General features: G+C 35.2%; 1 protein-coding gene across 1 annotated transcript in view; it reads right to left on the bottom strand.

Moving 5' to 3' along the window:
• Positions 1 to 17,613, bottom strand: part of LOC145690296 (uncharacterized) — a 972,285-nt gene that overhangs the window by 114,443 nt on the left and 840,229 nt on the right. Inside the window, exon 4 of the mRNA XM_081765071.1 lies at positions 2,613 to 2,746. Coding sequence (XP_081621197.1) covers positions 2,613 to 2,746 — 134 coding nt within the window. The remainder of the gene's footprint in view (positions 1 to 2,612; positions 2,747 to 17,613) is intronic.

Here is a 17,613-nt window from a genome sequence, read left to right as displayed (position 1 = left end):
TTTTCATTAGCATCCTTAGTGTAAATATTGCATCCGTTGTCGACTGTCCTGGCATGAAACTAAATTTGCTCTATGCTATTTCAGTCTCTTCACTCAATCTTGCTTCTGCTGCTCTCTCCCAGACCTTCTTTGCCTTGCTCATAAGCTTCGTTCCCTTTATTTGCCACACTCTTGCACATCTCGTTTGTTTATAAAAACCAGGACAACGTAGTTGCTTTTCTATTTTTTGGCTTCTCTATTCTTTTGGCGTGTTACCAATATCGTATTAAAAAGTTGAGTAAACCACTGCACTCCTTCCTTACCTAAACTTTTTCATGCTTTGACAGACATATTATCGGACCTTAGAATTTACCACTTTTCATCTTTTTCATGGTATTTTCTACCTATACAATGGTCACAGACCGAACCAGTCTCTGATTCGTGGGCAGACTTTAACAACTTTTCCTTTGATTTTCTTCATTGAAAAGATTTTGTAAATGCTCTTCCCACCTCTTCTTTAACTTCTCTTCACTTGTCATAAACCTAGTTATTTTCATCCTTGATGCAGTATATATGCAAAATATCTTTCTTTTGCCTCTCTCTTACCTTCGATAGCTTGTAAATCATCCTTCCTCCCTCTTTTGTTTACAGATTGTTGTACAACTCATCATAAACTTGGCCTTTTCCAACACTAACTGCCTTCTTAGCGTTCTTCTTTGCTTCCCTGTAATCCTTCAAGTTTTGTTGAGTGTCAGAATTCTGCCATTTGTGTGTCACCCATTTTCCTCCTTCACCACTGTTTGAACTTCTTTATTCTACCACCATATTTCCTTATCAAAGATATCTCTTCCTTTTGTTTCTCCTACAACTTTTCTTGCCGTTTCTCTGAGCGCTATCGATACTCTGGTCCACTTCTTTTCCACGTGCATCTCTTCTTCCTTCATTTGCAGTACTTGCGACGCGGTAATTTCCTTTCGAATCTTTTCAGCTTTTGTTGCACCTAGTTTCCACCACCTTGTTCGAACAAGAACATTTTGTCGTTTTCTTCCTACTGTTTCCTTGAATGCAGACATCGGCTACTACGAGATGGTCGTGCTCCGTTAGACTCTCATCAGGTATTACTTTGCAGTCATTTGCATCAAGTAGGTTTTCTTTCTTCCATAAAATATAGTCGATCTGAGATTTTTTAAGAAGGTATTCAGGATAGCAAGATTGATAGCAGGATAGCAGATAACTACTTGTAGAATGTTCTCTCCTTCCATATTTCTGTTTTTCAATCTATATCGTACATGTATTCTTTCATGTTCTGATCTTGATCATCCTGCATGTCCATTTAGATCTCCTGTTGGGACAATCTTCTCATATAACGAACAATACTGCTGAGTACTATCCAACTCCATCCAATTTTCTTCCTTTGTCTCATCATCACACCTACTTTGTGGAGCACAGACACTGACTATATTCAATATTTCTCTTTCTCCTAACACGAGCTACACTATAATAAATCCGTTACTTATTCCCTTGACATCCAGCAATTTCACTTTCATACTCTTAAGCAACTCAATTCCAACTCCATTCTTTCTATTGATGTTCCCCGTGTATATAAGCTTGTATCCATTTCCTATTTGATTTGATCTTGAGCTCTTCCATTTAGTTCCTGGATACATGCAATGCTTATTTTTATTCTTTTTTAATGTCTGCGATATCGTGTAACTATCAAGATCCCAATGTTCCACTTCCTATTCTGATCTTCTGCTGCATTTGGAGTCGCTTCTTTAAGTGATAATCCTTATTCACTTCTCACAGCCTTAAGACGATGAGTCCGATGTCGCTTCTGGGATACTTTCGGCCTTTTTCTCACTCACATTCCTTTCTCGACCCGTATTTGATTTCACAATGTATTTTTTCTTACAATCGACTGCCCACCTCCCATAAAAATCGGCACGTAACAGTTTGTTATTGGATCTACGAAAATAATTGTTTACAAATAGAACAAAAAGACTTTGGTTTTACGTTTTGACATGGAAATACACACATCCGTTTAGTGGGTTCACCTGCCTTCTAAGCTATTGACAGTGTGTTTGGTGTAATGACGAATTTGAAGATTTTTTCCATTGAATGTTCTATTTGTAATTTGTAATTAAACCTTAATTATGAGAATACTATTACGTTTATCCGAAAACAAATATTAACATAAGAAACATTATATAACGGTTCAAAATAAGGTTTGGTCATTATCAGGGCTACCAATTCCATAAAGCAGGAAGTTTATAATTGTTCAAGGCGTCACAGCTTTCTGCAACACCTTGTGTAAAACTTACATTTGGCTGCTATCACTCAAATTACATTACGTATGTATCAACTAGATTTTTGTCTATTTCCCTTAACAGCATCGTGTGCAAAGGAAGCCTCATCATCCCAACCCTCTTCGTCTTAAACGCAATAACAAGTTTAGTGAAAATTACTTAAAAAGAATAAATACCATAGAATAGAAATACAATAGTTTTGGGACAAAATCAAAAAAGTAAGCCATAATCTCTCATATTAGGATTAGAAACGTTAATATGCTCTATACTCCGAAATATACCCCTATACCAGTCCTCATTTATTCAAAAGTCATAATTGATACTTACCTCCTTATCATTTATGTACCATGTGAGATTAGCAGCTGGATGTGATCTAGCCGACGTGCAATTGACATCAACAAAGTCGCCAATCATGTAGTTTTCGTCACTTCCGGAAATACTAGGTCCTGCTGATGGGATATCTGCAAAGAAAGAGGGGAAAAAATATAAAATTGTAATTATGTTCTGACGTTTAACTCATCCGTAAATTTCATACTCAAGAACGTTGTTTTAACTGTAAAAACATTTGTTTCCATAAAGCAAAATCCTTTGCACAATGTCCTTGAGAATACATAAAACACTTCAAATATTCATTTTTCGCATTTGAGAAAAAAAAATGTTTTCAGTCTGAAAAGTTCTTCATTATAGTCCCTTCACTATTTGAGAGATCACATGAATGATCCGTAAGAAATGGTAAGCGAATTAGTTACTTTTGTTTCTTTTCCTTTATATGAATATTTCACGGGTACCAAACACATGAGATAAAGAGGTCTGATTTTAAAATTTGTATTTTAACCCAGTGAAGCGGGTAATAGATGCTATGCTAGTACTGTATATTTTCATTCATCTCTAATTCTGTGTAATAATATATTCAAATATGTAAACCGGTGTACCATGCTATCCTGGAATATTATACAATTTTCTTAAGAGATTTGTAATGTTGGTTGCAGAAATACCAGAGCATAATGAGAGTAACGTTTAATACTAACGTCTAAGTGCGTCATGCTAATTCTTAATAGTAAACAGTCACGCCAACACAGATGCCAGCACACAACAGATGCCAGCACATGTGCTATAACTTACTTGTCTGACGCTATGTCACTACCTGAAGAATTCTTGTATATAAGGAAGCCCTAGAAAACTGTTAAAATATATGGAATGGTGCACTTAGGGTGTTTGGCGGGCAAACTCAAAATAGATAAATACATTTGTTAAATATAAAGAATTAGGGCTTTGAATTAAGCATGATTTTAACGTATTGTGTACAGAGAGCCAAAAGCTTGGGTGGAGCTATTAGCAGTAATATTAATAATTTGTGGCGATAGTAGTAGTAGCACTAGTAAAACTTAAATGTAGCTCCCATCCAACATTTTCGAACATACCGTGGATGAGTCAAAGTTTGGGTGGGATGTATCTCTATACGTCTGCAGTTCTGATGCTTAAAGATGTTATCCCCATGCTGTAAACGTCGCCAACACCTAGCGGCCCACTTGCCGGTAAATGTCGATCGTCGATATAGTGACACGTCGAAGGATTTTCGCTGGTGTGCTATTGGCGGCAGAGTTTCGTCGAGTCGAAACAGATATCTAGAGTCGGGATGTTGAAGTTACCACCGCGTAGCAGCGAGGACTTCGTTTTGGTCCACGCTTCTTCGATTCGTCGACGAGAATCGCGAAGAGACCAACACGAACTATCGCCAGTCATGTGCATGCGGTTATTATTATATATTATTTTTCCCTGACGAATTGTTCCTAAAGTGAGCTAAGAGAGTCAAGAGTAACTCCTGTCTCTACATCATGAAGTGAAAAAATCTTGAGTGTGTATAATTGTATGAAATTAGATGCAACTGTCGCCGATCATTATAAAGTGAATATGGGAGAATTATGAAATAAAGTAAGTGGACGCTTGTCATTTTGTTATAAAATTACATGGCGGACGCATTTTATCTGATCCCAAACGGTTAGCGTCGGATAAACATGGTTAATGAAACACTCTGCTTAGCCAAATTAAAAGTATTTCAGCACTTTATCCCTCTACAAAGTAGTTTTTCTTTATCGCCTCCGTGACAAAGTCGGAAGAACACGCGTTTAGTAATCATAAGGACGGTGGTTCGCACCCACCCCAGGGTGCTTTTATTAAGCTTTTTTTGAAATACCTTTTCGATTCACCTTAATGTTAACAAAACACGCATATATGCGATTTAACATATTTTGGGAGAGTAATTTTGTGGTTCATTGGCGTTTCGTCGCGTCTCTGCCGCTGGTGGTATAATTTTCAAAGCGGAAGTGGGACCACCGTGGGTCGTCGCTGTTGGGCAGCCAATATCGCTAGTTGCCCATCGGTGGTCCACCAGCGCTTACGGCATGGGGATGGCAGTAATTCACTTCGGCTGTTTTTGTTCTCAAGGTTGTCCCAGATACCCATTTTAGAGCAATTGATTAAACCTCTGAAATACAATAGAACGAGAGTTAAATGCCTCGCTAGTGATCGAACCAGAGCCACCTGGTAGGTAGGGAAATTAATTACCGATTACGTCACTGTAACAGTTATAATAATAATAATAATAATAATAATAATAATAATAATAATAATAATAATAATAATAATAATAATAATAATAATAATAATAATAATAAAAGGAAAATTATTGGACGGACTTGAGAATTATGTATCATACAGTTTGGCATCACTGTGTTCTGGAATTATTAATAGCATATCACTTTTATAATTAAAACTATTCACTTGATATTACTTTACCAATGCAGTGTGTCCATAAAGTTACGCAACCGAGATTTTGATCGTCTATATCTTTTGAAGGAAGAAGAATAGAGACCAGATTCTTGTATCAAAATTTAGCACTGTCCGTGCGGATATTCTGAGATAAAACCAATGAACATTGAATTCTAGTATTTGTTTGAATAATAGGAAGTTTAAATTTTTTTTAAAAAAAAATGAAAATTATGGATGATCAACTAGATGAACTGAAAAAAAAAATAATCTGGGGACTTGTTAACGTAGAAGTTTTGTACCATCAATATTTATCGAAGGAACGAAAATTACATGTTGTTTTGCAGCTTTGCCAAATGTAAAGACTATTCTTTTACGTATTCAGAAAAAAAAGATTTTCTAGAAAACAAACTAGTGTATTCTGGCAGCAATGTTGAGCCAAAAATACTATGATAGTGTATTTCATCCTCGAGCATATCGATCAATGTGATTTATCATAAAATAATCAATTGATTTTTTTGCAACAAGAAAATAATACTCATCTACAGCTGGCAACCTGTACTGGTTGGAAAAAAGGAAGAGAACGCCTTACAGGATGTGCTCAATACGGCTCCCACGTTCTCTCATACACAATTTTACGCGCCTTACCACTTTCCGAATGGTGTCCTTGATAATTGCTTCCACAACTGATTCAATGTTTCTTTTCAATAGCTCTAAGGGTCTGGAGTTGCTATTGTACACCGTTTCTTTAGGAAAGTCTAAGAAAAAAAAAAGCCAGGCGATGTTAAGTCTAGAGAGCGGAGAAGGGTATACGCTTTTGAAAATTATTTGATCACCAAATAATTCTCGTAACATTTTAAAACTTTCATTACAGGTGTAACACGTAACCCTCCCGTTTCGCTGGAATCAACAGTTACGCTCATTGTTCTTTTAATAAAGATTTAAAGTACATAATTAAATTACAATGCCATTATAGTTGTATTGAGAAAGAGAGGATCTATTCGTACAATACGGCCCCGCGTTATGGCACACCACACACGGACTTCCTGAGGATAGAACGGATCTCCATGTAACACATGTGGATTCTCAGTGAACCGATAACGCGAGTTTTGGATGCTTTAGGAACTATTCAAATGGAACCACACCTCGTCAGAGTGAAACACGTTATCTAATGTCTAGCCATCATCTCTAATTAAAGAATTGAGCTAATGACTATATATAACTTGTGTGTCATTGTAACTTCCCTTTTAGTTCTTGTAGGCCACGAATTATGTCTGGGAGCATATTCAAAATTGTGAATGGCTTTGTGGGCGGTAGTTTTACCTAGACCAGATTGAAGTGCACGTTTTCAAACAGGCTTTCTTGAAGAAATTGTCATTCATTCCTTAACATAGTTAATAATCTCGGGAGTAAATACTGTATTTATTTATTTATTATTTATTTATGACTTTCACGTGGCAACCTTAAGGCTCTGCAGCCTTCTCCGAGTACTTAACCATGTGCATGCATTGTTTAAAAAAACATTATTACTCAAAAAATATAAACATTTAAAAAAGGAAACATTTTAACCACATAAAAAAGAATATGCTACTTTAGTAAAAGAAATAGTAAAATACTACAAAAAAAAATAAAATAAAATAAAATAAAATACAAGAGAAGAAAAGACGTCTATGTAGGAAGAATACAATCTACAATAAAAATAGCAGGAAGAAGCATGAATTAAATATTCTGTATAGCGATACTAGAAACTGTAAGAAACAATTTGAACAAACTTCGAAAGCTGATTTCCGACACCGAAACCAGCAAAAACGTCCTCTGGAACTTTGGTCAGTGAGGGATAGTTTCGGCGATATAAGGTGCCGAAAGCGTAGGAAAAATTAACTTTAGAGGGCAGTAATTCAAAAACAACCCAACGTAGAGAGTTCGGCTTAGAACATGATACTCGAACTCATATCTGCTCGATTGAAAACTGTATACTTCAAACCTCCACAAGAAGTGTGCGAGAGATTCCCCAAAGGAACATAGCGATTACTTGCCAAGGTCCTTTGGGGAATACCTCGCATACATCTTCCGGAGGTTTGAAATATACATTTTTCAATCCAGCAGTTATGACTTCGAGTGTCATGTAAATCACACTCTCTACGTTGCGTTGTTTTTGAATTACAGTCCTCTGAAGTTCATTTTTCCAACGGTTTTGGCACCTTATATCACCGGAACTATCTCTCATTGACCAAAGTTTCAAAGTACTTTTACGCTGGTTTCGGTGTTGGGAATCAGCTCCCGAAGTTTATTCAAATAGTTTCTTACCATCCTGTATATATGTGAACTCAAGATGTTAACAAGGATTACTAATTGTGAGTGTGTTCATAGGTAATTGCTAATGTAGTAAGACGTAGGTAAATACCTCACATGCTACTCATGTCTTTATTTTTGCTTAAGAGAAGGGAATTCGCAGATTTTTTTTTTAATCGACAACTGTTGAGATCTTATATATTAATTGAGGTAAATTCGTCGCATGAGAACCAGAGAAACGTAACTCCATTTTGGTAGGTTTACAAGCGAGAGGACAAAAATATTATTTTCTTATAAAAATGTGTTTTTAATAAGATGGTAATTGAGCTACATTACAACAGATGATCGACAAGGAGAACAGATGCTGTTACGTTCCATTTACACAAAGTGAGGCTTTCAAAATTATGTCCAAACATGAAGAAAACAAAAACTGCATTTTTGGAGTTACGTTACTCTGGTTCTCAAGTGATGAATTGTTCCAGAGATATATATGTACTTACTGTGAAGGATGTAGAGTATGAATCCGAATAGTGAGTGGGTATGGAAAGCAAGAAAGTACCTCGTGATCTTGTGCTTCTAGATTATGCAAGTTCTGTAAATACTTATAAGATTCCACGTGCTATAGTGCGTCCAGTAAGAGAACGTCTCTAACAGGTCGCAGTGACATTGCCACTACTCGCGTGTCAAGGTTTTTTCCGGTGCAACTGTAGTGGCAATTTAATTAATGGTATAAGACAGAGTGATCGTGGTTGGTAACACTGGTATCAAAGGAGGGGCTGCAATATCCCACCGTATGTGGTAAGAAACGTCAGAGACCATCTCTTGTTGGCCGTGCTATAGATACAATTGTTCTGACGTAGTAAGCATTTTGCATAAAAGAGTAAGATTAAACAAATTTCTTTTTTCTACTAAAATCAACCACGAAAGTTTGTTTTTCTAATATATAAAATGATGTTAGATATTCACTGTAATTTAAATTAAAAATAAATCAAGATAATTTTGCACTTATCGGAAAGATCAGAATAGTCCGAGTCGCAATAGTCAACATGTGGAAACACAAGCACCTTTGACAAGCTTAATCCTTACAAATATCGGTAAGAAATTTCTTAGCAGATTTATTGCATACATTTACACCAAATGTTCTTTTTCAAACTCCATTTATTTGATCTGACCAGGATAGATTTTGATTTAGTATGATTCCGAAATTTTTGACAGTTGTGGAATGGAATAATAGTATTGGACATTTTTATATTTGGAGGCTGATAGGTATTAATAGGACAGAAAATTCTTGCTGAACCAATTAGGATGCGCTGCGATTTTGTTGCATTTAATTTTAACCCGTGAACCGGAGACCAGTCCCTGGTTTTACTTAAATTGCTATTTATTTTAAAACCATATAACTAAAAATCGTTCGCGTAAATATGATATTTACAACACGTCAGAATTTTAGGAAATTCAGAATTTTAGAATAACAGGTTTTATATACAGTAACAATTTTTGGAGAGTATGTCTGCTCTAAAAGAAAATACATTTTATGAAGCAATACAATATTGTTTGGAGAATAAAACTTTGTGACATTTACTGTATCGCAAAGAGCAAAAATAATCCAGCAATTATACTACATTATGTATGACATGTAATAAAAGGTCTTTCTACTTTTGTTAACTCTTTTTTTTATTCTGGTTTCTATCACCGGTCAATTTAAGTTTGCGGTTGAGAACATATTGTGTCCGTAGTTTTTTATTGGGGAGGGGGGTACTCCCGTTTCCTCCCACAACTCTTATTCCACCAATTATTCCATCATCATTCACTTGCCATAATTATCCGTCTAACCTTTGCCTGAGAGGACAAGTGCGTGGGACGTTAAACTGAAAGATTTCATTTCATTTCTTTTTCTTTTTATTTATTTTCTCAAAATATCGTGTCGATGTTTTACACTTTGCAGAAGAGAATGTTTGCTATATAAATATATTACATTTCATTAATCGTATAAAATACTCAAATATATTGTTTCAGACAAATGTTTGTTTCTGTGTTATTTACACTAGTTGTTTGATCAAGTCTTTCACTTAGTGTACACTATATGGATTAAAGCTGTGCTTAATTAAAAGTTCCGGTCATTTACATTTAACTTTTCTTTCTTTTTCTCTTTTTTAGAAAGGTTGCCATCAATCAACTTGAGGTTATACAAATATTAAAGCTCAAATTCAAATATGGTTAATGGTTATGATACATGTAGGTTGGCAGTAAAGCTTGTTAAAATATTGTACTGTCCTACAGGTAAACAATAGAAATTGTCAGCACTTTATATTTAAATATATTGTGTTCATGTTGCTTAGAAACTAAATTGTATTGTGCTTTACATGGAGTAAATATTTGTAGATTTTATATAAGTAATTACAACCTTAATTTACATTTAATATGGCCAATTAACTTTAACAGCAAATCAAATTCATGTACAGTATCATTACCATAGGCGCCGACTACATAGGTGCTCCGAGTCTGAAGCACACATTAGAGATATGTAATGGATGCTGAGCACCCATTGAACTTTCCGTTGGAGTTAATTTCGCAATTACACTTTTATGAAGTGAATAATGGAAAGAAGCAATAGTGCATTTTAATCCCGGGTTAATTTTAGATAGGGATGCATATATGTTGAATCATCATTAATCAGTACCTATTTCAAGACTTCAGGTTTACAGCACATCGTGGGTGTAATTTTACATAATTATTGCTTTAAAGAACTTGGTGTTTGATGTCGTTAATTTATGTTTTTAAAGATGTAAATGCTTCACGTAAATTACAAACAAGTTGAATCATTTTTACATTTTCACCCAAATTAGTCTCAAATGTTGTAAATGTTTTAATGTAATTATTATTATTTTAATAATTCTTTAGCTCCTTATTTTGGCCAAAAACTTGGGACATTGGGTAAGAAGTAACTGTATCATGAGGGACGTGTTAAAGAGTAGTGTGGCAGGAAAGAGAGGGAGGGGGTGAAGGAGACTACCTTTAATGGACGATATCAAAACAGAAAAAATATACTTGAAGACGAAGCGGTTAGCGGAAGACCTTGGAGCATGGAAGCTTCTCAGTTGCGGCAAGTGACCTGCCAAACTCGCAGAATACATATTGATGATGATGATTTTGGCCAATATTGATAAAAATGTTTGAAATTCACAAATAACACATGTTTAGAAATTTTGTTCTTTATAAAGTTTAGAAAATCCTGCTAATTTTTAAGAGTCTTTGCCAGTTAAAAATAATTTCAAAGTTCATTTTATTTCAGCAGCTCTTGATAGCTTTTTATCGCTTCTCACGAAAAATTTGGGAATCATTGCTCTATTGGATCTACTAAAAGAAATATAATAAAAACAATATTCGACGTTACTGCCGACGCTTGAGTACCCATTGAGAAACTTAAAAGTCGGTGCCTATAATCATTACTACGGCAATCCAAAAGCATAAAAAACATAACATACTTTACACACGTGGTTGGTACCTTGAGCATGTTTGTGGTTTTCTAAGGGCGCAGAAGAAACTAATTTTAAAAGCATAACAACGCATAATTTTAGAAAAAAAGCATAAAGCATAATTTAAAATATAGAACAATTCTTGGAAGATTCTGTTTTAATGCAAGCTAAACGTACTGTATTAATATTTTGTACAACCAATATTAACAATGCAAGATCTTTGAAAATACAACAATGCAACAATTAAAAGCTTATTTTTATTTCTGTAAACTTTTTGGTGTAATCCTTTGAAGTGAAGAAAACAAAAAAAAAAAAAGGAAAAGAAGAAGAAAATTTCCGCTAACAATGAATAGTATACAAGAACTCCACACTATATTGTTATGTGTAGCTCTTGAACTTGAGCACTTTCTGTACTTTTTGATGGTATCTTTTACTTTCCCTATGCACCTCTAAGGTGCACACAAGTGATTAAAAAAACTGACTCGAGTAAAGCATATCTCTTTAAAGTGCATTAAGTCGAAGGAGCGTTAAATATGAAAGAAACTGGTAACATAAAATATTAATTAATAGATCAAGATATTTAGAATATTTAACATATAGTAAATATCATACATTATACACGATTAATATAAAACAATGAGTGAAATTAACAATAAAGCATAATTTGGAAAAAATAAAGCATAATGTAGGTTGTTCTATTCATTACTATCCATTTCCAAATAATTAAATTGAAACAATACAGTTAAGTCACAATAGTATTAAACTGTCAGAATAGTTTTAAATATGCAAATTGTCTATTCGCTTGAACCTTCTATTAGTAGGCAGGTCTAATCTAATTATCCCACTCTTCTCAAATTAATCACTAGTAGCAAGAAAGCTTTCGGACAATTGGGGCGTGCTTGGATTTTGGCTTTTTACCTTGCACTTGAAGCGCACGCTTTCAGACAATCTGCCTTTTGTTGTACTTGCAAGCGATGATTTAGACCCTTCGCAGAGCATCATAACATTGGGTATTGACTTGCCTTCACTTTAAAACACTTGCGTCAAGCTTGAATGGAACTCTGAATTCAGGGTTGCCTCCATGCAACTTCGTTACTGGAATCCAGTTTGCGGCATGCTCGCACGTTTTCCTATCAAGCTGGATGCAAGCTTGGCCGACTTCAAGCTTACAGCTACTAGGGATACAGTTGTCTGTGCTACTAGGGATACGGTTAATGTCACAATAAAGCATAAAACATCTCGAAATATATTGATTATCGTAGTACCCCACTTCGATAAATTCTATTGGCAGACATCTTCCTAGGCGCATGGATTCGGGTAGAAAATAAATCAAAATATGTAAAATTTCTAAATCTCTCATAGGTCTCCTTTCGTGGGAAATCCTTTAATGGAATTGTTTAATTATGAAAATAACTAGGTATACACGTCTTAATTAGTCTGAAAAGCAGCTCTTTTAAAAGTAAGCCGTGTATGTGATTTTCTTGTTTATTTGATAAGATATTATTTTTGTATTTGCGGACTTCAGAAAGCAAAATATTACGCTACTTAATTACTTCATTAAGTAAAGATAATACTAGATCTCTATCTTTGTGCATAAAAACAATTTCCATTTTGTTTGGAGGTAATTATTTGATTTTATGGTCTTGTAGGCAGCAATATAGTTAGATACACTAATTTGCATATTCTGACATCTAACGGAGACCTGACAGAACTAAACTAATGCTTCAGAATCTTCTGGGAGACATTTTTATCAATGAATAATACTTATATCTTAAATTTTTCAACATTCTCATGCCTATGCTATACAGAAAATATTAATATGGGTCTTCTTTTTTCTTTCTACACGATATGATGGAGATTTCTGTGAAGTATTTTCGAGAGTTCTTGTAGCAGAAGTTGTTAATGCTTTTCTAATTGGGTAAGTTTCAGACACATTAATTTCAACTACATAACTTACCAAACTTTTTGTTCTTGATGCTCGATCATATTCGCAATATTATTGAAATTCCTCACAATACGTTCTTTTAGCTCACTGTTTTAAATGAGGTAGTATTTTATTTTTCTTTGAAATGGAGGAAGCACGGCAGGCCTGTATCCAGAGGAGGCCTGGGGGTGGCGCCCCCCTAAATTTTGGCTGGCCCCCTAAAATTTTACGGTAGGCTGGCAAATGGACTATAATATGGTTGGATCGGCCCCCCCCTAATTTCAGCCGGCCCCCCCCCTACATTTTTGGGCTGGCTACAGGCCTGAAGCACGGTAGCTCTGTGGTAGAGAACATAACCTGTGGTGCGTCGGGTCCCTGGTTGGATTCCCGCTCCAAGTAAGTTTATAGTGGACAACAGCATACCCGCTGGTTTTCTAGGAGGTACTCCCGTTTCCTCCCACATTATAATTCTACCAAATCTTCCATCATCATTCATTTGCTTAAATCATCTTTCTCCCTTAGCCTACAAGGCATAATCCTGGGACTTTAAACTGAAAGATTTCAATTTATTTCATTTTCTTTCAAATGAACTGAAATTTAATGAAATAATCTTTCTGATTTGTTTTAAAAATTCTACTTAAATGTTCTTGACTTCATGAAAATTAAATTTCGTTATAGATATCATATATCATTGTAATATTTAATAATCAATTGCATTCTCAGTAATACATATTAAATTTAGTTTGAAGATATTAAACTAGACTTTCAAAAGAACTCAGTATGATTATTACATTAATTTCGATAAAAACATAAAAAGATATATCCCCTCCCGCTAAAAATGACGTAGATACTTAATTAACACTGTTTAACTTGAACGATATGTACACACAGATCATAAAGGTCCGTTACCCCTTCCCCCAGGTGTATTACAGTAGATGTTAATGAATTCTTGTTTCTTATTGTTGTAGGTGCTGATTAAATCGAAATCATGACTGATGAGTCCATCTATATCATGGAGAAAAGAATCGTAATGAACACATGGCCTCACGTTGTAAAGAAAACCCACATTTTTATGAAGAACTTGCACATAATACACCATATGTCATAATCTGGACTGCAATGTCTCCACCCCACTTGATACGTCCATATTTCTTTGTGAATCCCATTGCGTATTTTACCTCTTAAATGATTGGCATATTCCATATTTGCACTATTGGGGAGTGCTCGGTCGTGTATGGTTCCAGCAGGATGGAGCACCAACTCATTGCTCATTACGTTATTGCCGTTAGACAATATCGCAACAAGTGTTTCTTGAAAATGAATTGGATGTAATTCTGTCCATTTGCCTGCACCTTTAGAATGTCCACTCCGAAGTTCTGATCTGCCATCTTGCGACAATGCATTATGGGGGTTCATTAAACAAAAGGTTGCTGCCACACGTTACGAGTTGGTTGACGATCTTAAGGATGCTGTGCGGCGTGCATTTACTGCCATCATGCCAGCAATGTTGAGGAGAATTTTACATCGTACAAGGAGGAGAATTATATTCTGTTATGAAAACGATGATGTACACACAGACAGTCTGGAATAAATAGTATAGATTAGTCTTACTGCCTCAAAGTTGTCCTCTTCTATGATCCCATATTAATACAATGCCACTATCTTTGAATATGTGTACACACGATAAGGGGGACGGGACTTTGTGATCACAACGTGTAGTAATCATATCATTATTAATAAATATTTTAGCATACAAAATCTCTCTTTATCGAACTTCGTCCCTAATTCTTCAATAATTAAAGCAATTAATTTTTAATGACACTATCAACATTTCAACGCATATGAGATGGAACTACTGCTTAAACGGAGACCCCGAACTACTACTTGGCTTTGTATCCGAAGCAACTTCAGTCACCAGGATCGAACTCGTAACCATATACACCAAAGCATTTAGCAATTTAATCACAGAAAGGTACGCTCATCTCTTCATATTCACGCATAAATTACCCTTCGTGATGTTTATCCATTACGATCTTATTCTTTTCCCCTCTACATCTTTCATTACGTCTCTGAAAATATAATTTCTCCTGGAAGAGTGTACTGATCATTTCTTTAAATGTCTATTTTCAATTCTCGCTAGGATTGCATGTCTGTTTTCAACTTTTTCACTACTTTTTAAGGAATTTGGTTTACCAAATTTCCTTTGTAGTACAGTTGATCCACGATAACTCGAATTCCTTGATAAATCGAATTTGTTCATATTAACTTCAACTCTTCATAACACTCAGTGTTAAAATAACGCCTGTAAGTCGAATGTTTAAAAAATTACGTGGCGACCGTGACAGGAGTTTCGAGTTATCGAGGTTCTAATTTGTCCATGTGGCTGTTCGTCCGTTCACAGACAAATAATCTTAAGAATTACTTGATGGATCACCGTTAATGTTGGACAGCACGCAGAGAGTCCAAAGTTAGAAATTGAGTTCGTTCACGGAGGTAATCCATCCGTCGTCCATACCATTGATTTATACCATTTCTACCATTAGTGATAACATTAGTGATAACATTCCTATTTCATTAAATTATACTTATTTCGACCTATTTATCTCATAGCTATTGACTAAAGCTGAATATTAAAGATACTGTTATACCGTAAATGGTAAATGGTAGAAATCAACCATTTCCGATTTTCACATTGATAACTATAGAGCAAAAACAGTAATAAATAGCGAGAAGCAGTTTCCTGTGATCGATTAAGCTTCAAAACATATTTCCTTTCTATCTTTGGACGTCTACTACAACTGGAGAAATCAATTACAACTTCCGATTACAATAATGATCTACATAGAACAAGGACGGTAACAGATAGTAGGAAGCGGATTTTTGTAATCAATTAAAAGTTCCAAAAATAGATTTCATCTTCACTTTAATCTCTCCACTAAAACTGAGAATGGTAGAAATATACTATTATTTGTACTTCCGGTTTCAATCTTACTTCAGAAAATATCACGCCATTCCATCCAATCTCTTTCACGTACTGTACACGTAACACTGCTTCTTGTTTCCTTACTAAGTTAACTTTCTTCACTCTTCTTCATACCCACATCATTTATTTTCTTTGGTTACTACACTAACAAAAGGCGCATACATACTAACGTTACTTTTTAAATTAAAACATCAATGTATATATTTTAATATACTTTTACTTTCACTTTTAAATATAAGGATCTCTCACTAGGCCGATGTGGTATAGTTGAGCGGTCTGACCCGTTAGACTAACTGTGAAGTGTAATCTGTGGAAGAGAATGCGCGCGTATTTAACCGTTTTCAATGTTTCTGTGCTTGTGTCTCTGTCCAGTCTAGTAGAGATGAAACGTACCGGATAGAAATAACACGAATTGGAAAGAGTTTTAGAGATAAATGGTAGAGTGCCCACCTTTCGTCTAGCTGTCCCAGTCTTGATTCCATGCCAGATGAGAGGACAGCCTTTTCTTCGTGAGTATTCTTGGGTGTTTCTCCGTTTCCTCCTACATTCTCATTCTACCAATTGTTTCATAATAATTCTTTTAAATTATTTATCCGTCTCGTTTAGCCAAAAATGTATAGACTTAGGAGATTAGATTAGTAAAGATTTCACATATAAAAATGAATTTTCAAGGTTAATAATAAGCAATTTTTGATAATCCAATAACTAATAGAATCAAATGTTGTTTATTTATATAAACATATGAATATAATGGAACACGATAACTCAATAGTAAATCGCTTATATCTGCTACGTGGTGTCCCTGGTTCGATCTCTGGCCAAGTCAGTTTATTGTGGATAATACCGTCACCGTAGGTTTTCTCGAGGTACTCCTTTCCTCCCACATTTTTATTTTTCCAACACTTCCATCATAATTCATTTCTCTTAATCATCGTCTCCCTTACCATAAAGGGCATAATTATGGGATCTTAAACTGAAAGATTTCATTTCATTTCATATGAATATAGTGCTCTTATGCGATAAAATTTTGAACATTTTTGAACGTGGCTGTACCTAGTCTAAACACTGATCCGTAGTCCATATTATTATATTCTTACATAGTTATCTCTGAAACTACAAGAAAGCAAAGAAATAGTTTATAAAATACTGTAGTGTTCGAGGTCGGGAATCGAACCTACTTCAGCTATTTGGTATTCTGTGTTACTATTCCCGGTGGGCTCCGCATATAAGAGAAATTTTATTAAAACATAGCCGCAAACTTTCATCTACCCTCCATACGTGAGGATTCCCTTGAAGACAGGCTTCGTGAAATGCAGCTGAGCAGCGCTTGATCGCTAAACACGAAGAATACGAAACATGTTTTTTTCCATGTTTTCTTGCCCTGGCATGAGCTAGATACACTCTGACATTAGCTTTTATGGCACTTTCTGTTCTCAGTGTTTCCACCTTTATTACATTAGATGCTTTTCTCCTTGAGAGGAAATTCCTTGTTGTTTTGTACTGCATCCAAGTATACGTATTTATGCTTTAACTCCATTAAGAATAGAGCCTACACTCGAAATTCTGGTTTAAGGATGAGTACAGTCTCCAACAATAGTTAAAGCCAATGTTTGTTAAGTCGTCATGGCTGCAAGATAAATAGGCCCCCATTCAGGCCATTGAAGGAGAGGGCCTAATTTGAATTCACTTTACTTTCATACATACATACCAACAAAGAAATGAAAGTTTCTGTGGAGGCTGAAGATGGTCTCAAAAGGGATTAGCTTTCACCCAGCTATGACCTGCCCCGATTTTAAATGTAGATTGACGTTATAGAAAAATTCACTTTATCTTCTAGATTACCTATTCTCGTATCCTGTGGTTAAGCTGGATAACTTTGTCCAGAGT

This window comes from Thermobia domestica, chromosome 7 (genome assembly GCF_964235325.1).
Source record: "Thermobia domestica chromosome 7, izTheDome1.hap1.1, whole genome shotgun sequence".
NCBI classification, from domain to species: domain Eukaryota; kingdom Metazoa; phylum Arthropoda; class Insecta; order Zygentoma; family Lepismatidae; genus Thermobia; species Thermobia domestica.
This window is presented reverse-complemented; position numbering and strand designations above follow the sequence as displayed.